The sequence below is a fragment of the Triticum dicoccoides genome, chromosome 3B (genome assembly GCF_002162155.2).
Source record: "Triticum dicoccoides isolate Atlit2015 ecotype Zavitan chromosome 3B, WEW_v2.0, whole genome shotgun sequence".
Lineage (NCBI taxonomy): Eukaryota > Viridiplantae > Streptophyta > Magnoliopsida > Poales > Poaceae > Triticum > Triticum dicoccoides.
The window spans coordinates 606,394,326-606,398,156 of record NC_041385.1 but is presented as its reverse complement, the minus strand read 5'-3'; the positions used below and the strand labels follow the sequence as shown (position 1 = coordinate 606,398,156).

The 3,831-nt window shown below is 40.9% G+C and overlaps 1 protein-coding gene across 1 annotated transcript; it reads left to right on the top strand.

Annotated features, from left to right (window-relative positions):
• Window positions 1–438: 438 nt before the first annotated feature.
• On the top strand, window positions 439–3,167 carry LOC119277398 (DNA-directed RNA polymerases I, II, and III subunit RPABC5). Its single transcript, XM_037558681.1, has 5 exons — window positions 439–713; window positions 812–881; window positions 1,292–1,350; window positions 2,621–2,715; window positions 2,805–3,167. The coding sequence occupies exons 2-5, from the start codon at window positions 846–848 to the stop codon at window positions 2,828–2,830; spliced, it is 216 nt and encodes a 71-aa protein (XP_037414578.1). The 5' UTR covers window positions 439–713; window positions 812–845; the 3' UTR covers window positions 2,831–3,167.
• The last annotated feature ends 664 nt before the right edge of the window (window positions 3,168–3,831 follow it).

The following is a 3,831-nucleotide window of genomic DNA, read 5'->3' as shown; positions in this document are numbered from 1 at the left end:
TACCGATAGTACTCCTTTTCAAACATGTCAGCATGTTTACGGAGAGCAGTTTTCAAAACATGTCAGCATGTTTACAGGGATGAGTCCAGACTGATGTATTTCCGTTGATTGCAAAATTAATGGAAAGGGGTTGTGAGCCCGGTTGGAAAAGAAAATGTTTACAGGGAGCAGTTTGAAAAAACATGTCAGCATGTTTACAGAGAGTAGTCCTTTTCAAAGCACAGCTAAAATACCTTCTTTTTAAATTTTTGAAAAGGAATCAAGACCTACAGTTTGAGCACATTTGGCATTTTCTGTATATACACATTTGGCGTGCAAAAACAAAGAAGAAGAATCGGGATTCCTGCCTGCAAAAAAATAATTTAAAAATCATTCCTGGAGTTGGCCTTATTTACGATTAGATGCCACTGCGAAGTGGCCTTACCTGTTCGATGGACAAGCTCGAAATAATCCCGATCCCCATTATCCTCTGTCCTCGGCCACTCGTCGCTCGTCAACCCTAGCCGCCAGCGACGAGGCCGTCCCGACGCCGCCATCTCTCGTCGCTGGTGAACTTCGTCCGGCGATCCCGTCACCACCCCGACTACCGTCTGGTCATCGAGCCGCCCTTCCCCGACACTGCGAGTCCGTCCTTCTCCCTCGCCGCCCCAACCTGCCCCTGCCGCCGGCGACGCTGCTCTTCTCCCCCGCCGTCGCCACTTCAGAAGCTCAAGGTGAGCCCCATCCCTCTCCATTCATTTTTCATGTCCTCTCTCACACTGACCCTCGCCTTCGTCCCGAAAACCCTTGTTCCCCTTTCCTTCTTCTCCAGCGGCAGCGGCAAAGGCGGAGGCGGAGGATAGAAGATGATCATCCCGGTTCGGTGCTTCACCTGCGGCAAGGTAAACCCCATCACCGCCCCTCCATCCATGCTCCCGTCGGCCACCCTTTAAGGACGCACGCTGCGTCTTAGGGTACATTGCCTCTTAGGGGGTATCCGCACTCTTCTGCTAGGTTTATGTGGTGGTACACTAAGATTTTTCTCATCGATCCTCTCAAATAACCAAGTGATGTTTTATCGTATATGGTCCCTACCTGTTTGTACCCAAGATTTAACTCTAGGGTGTAGTTGTTGTGTGACACATCAATTTTTCTAGGGTTAAGCTTACTGAAAAGTACTCCATTTAAACTTCTGTGAATAACTCTGCATGTTTTTTCTTGTCTACATATTCATATAATGCATTGGGAGAACTCCTGGCCTTTACCTGAAGAAAGAGATCAACTCACAAGATTAGTTTTTATGCTTGGACAGGTGATCGGGAACAAGTGGGACCACTACCTCGATCTTCTCCAGGCTGATTACACTGAGGGGTAAACATTTATGCATCCTGGTTCCTGTGCTCCGGTTTGATTGAGTGCATATTGTACTGGCTCTGCCTTTGATCCTGATTTGGTGGATGAGGCCTTGAGGGAGCCTGCATTTGCAATGTCGGCTTCTTTTCATGTTTAGCTAGAAGGGAACATGTTTCACTTATATGTGAGGAAGTTATGCACACAAGTGTGATAGACTAGTATGCTGTATATCTTGTGACGTACATGGTGCACCACTGAACACCATAGCATACGTGATCCATAATAAATGAACACTGAAAACTAGTGGGCATGTCATGCATCTTTTGATGCATTTGGGGGCCCTTACTAGTGTGGTGCTTCCCTGTTTTAGATATTTCATAAGCCCTCTACATGCCCTTTCACTGAACTGGCACTTTGACTGGGATGTGTGGAGGAATTAGAATTATGCCAGTGTTAAACCAAATGGCTAGGTCTGGATGATAGTTGCTATGTTTGCATCCTATTACGTGTTTTTCCCTTTGTTAAAATTTTATCATATTTTCTTTGTGTCGAACGTAACTAGGTACTTTAGAGTATGGTAGTATACTAATCTTTGTAGTCTTTGCAAAACAATATTTCACCTTTTTAGCCATGTGTACTCTCCATACTCTGCGTGCTGTGTCGTAATGTTATGTTGGAATAATATTGTGTATCTTAAATGGACACTAGAAAGACAAAAAAACAGAAGCTCATGATGAACTGTAATTTTTATTGCATGCATTATATTTTCTTATTGTCGGACGCAGCGAGGTACATAGAGTATAGTAAAAAATGTCATCAGATTAGCCATATGTACTCCCCACCCCTACTCTGCATACCGATGTTATTGTGTAATAGTATGGTGTTTCTTGTTAATGAACACTATAATGACAAGACAAATGTTCACGGTGTAAAATTGTAAATTATATTACATACATATCGGAGTCTACCGTTGAGTGTGGCTGAGATTCTTGGTTTCTGAAATGTTGGAATCTTTGCTCAATGGTGTTCCACCTCGACATATATGTCTATGTTTTTGTTCCCCATGCTTAAGACTAGAAAATCACTACTTATTTGTCAATACAGTTCCTGAAAACTAGAAGAGCATCTTTACCCTACCTATTTTTTACTTTTCTAGAGATTAGAATTATTAGAAGGGACATCTGTTATGGTTTATTAGATAATTTTATTGTTAATATTGTATATAATGTTTACAACTATCATATTGAAATCTGATTTTATCTATCTTTCTGCTGTTGTATGTTGTTAGGGATGCTCTGGATGCCTTGGGCTTGGTTCGCTACTGCTGCCGCCGTATGCTCATGACCCATGTTGACCTCATCGAGAAGTTGCTCAACTACAACAGTAAGTTGATGCTGTTATATAACTTTGTAAGCTATATTCTGCTGCTTTCTTTGTTATTTCTTTTGGAACTGACAGTAGTTCATTTTCAGCCCTGGAGAAGACGGAGACAAGTTGAGTTAATTGAACCCACTCTGCCTCGAAATCCTTGTTCCTTTGTACTTTTCAAGATGGTGGTATGCTGTTTCTTATGTCAGTGCTTAGGAGGTGCAAAGTGTGAGGTCCTGAAATGAAGTTGGTTTGTTCATGAATCTCCAAGGACTGTTAGTGTGACCATCCGTTTCTACCATGTAATCATCAGGGCTATATTAAGCAACAAGTCTATGCATTATCCAGTTTCAAACTTATTAAGCTCCAAGCGTTGAACATGTTATTCCTGTGCTTTCTGTTGGATCTTGTTGGTTATGGGCACCCATGGGTATCTTACCATTGAATCGTTACTTGAGTGATATGCATTGAACTTCCACATTTACCTGCATGCTTGATATTTGTTTGTTTTCTATTCATCTGATGATATCGATTGTATTTAAAATCAAGATAGATAACAATTGCGGTTTCTCGTCAAACATTTGTTTGTTACTGTTAACTTGAATTGTCATCCATTCATCTACTGGTTGACCTAGGTGGTAATCATATTGCAATGGTGTCATTCCCATTGGTGCGGATATGGTCATTGGTAGTTTGTCGACCATGGATATGTTTGCTTTGGGTTTTTATTTTTATTTTTTTCATATGCTTAGCTTTGGTCTTACATGACTTTGCTATTTGTCAGCGTGTTTTTATGTGTGTGTTTTTGTGTTGGTTCTGTGCATCCTAACTATGCAGAGGCCGGGTGTGTGCTCATTATGTTTGTATTCTCTTAATACTCCATTTTGAGTTAATAAAATTCACCCTTTATCGAAAAAACTAGTAAGTTAAAAGTTGTAACCGTTTAACCCTTTCAGTAGTCATTTTTTTTAAATGTTCTAGTAGTCATTTTTGATCTTTCAGCATTTTTGATACTCCGTGTTTTGTTTAATTCTAGCTTCTTCGGCTTGTGTTATGTTGCTTGCTAGATTTAACTTCCATGTAGGTTTAATTCACTTAGTTGCATTTTAGAGAACCTACAAATATGTAAGA

Coding starts and splice junctions, on each gene's coding strand:
- LOC119277398 (XM_037558681.1), top strand. CDS start 846: ATGATCATCCCGGTTCGGTGCTTCACCTGCGGCAAG. Junction 1,351..2,620: donor CAGGCTGATTACACTGAGGG/GTAAACATTTAT, acceptor GTATGTTGTTAG/GGATGCTCTGGATGCCTTGG. Junction 2,716..2,804: donor GAAGTTGCTCAACTACAACA/GTAAGTTGATGC, acceptor GTTCATTTTCAG/CCCTGGAGAAGACGGAGACA.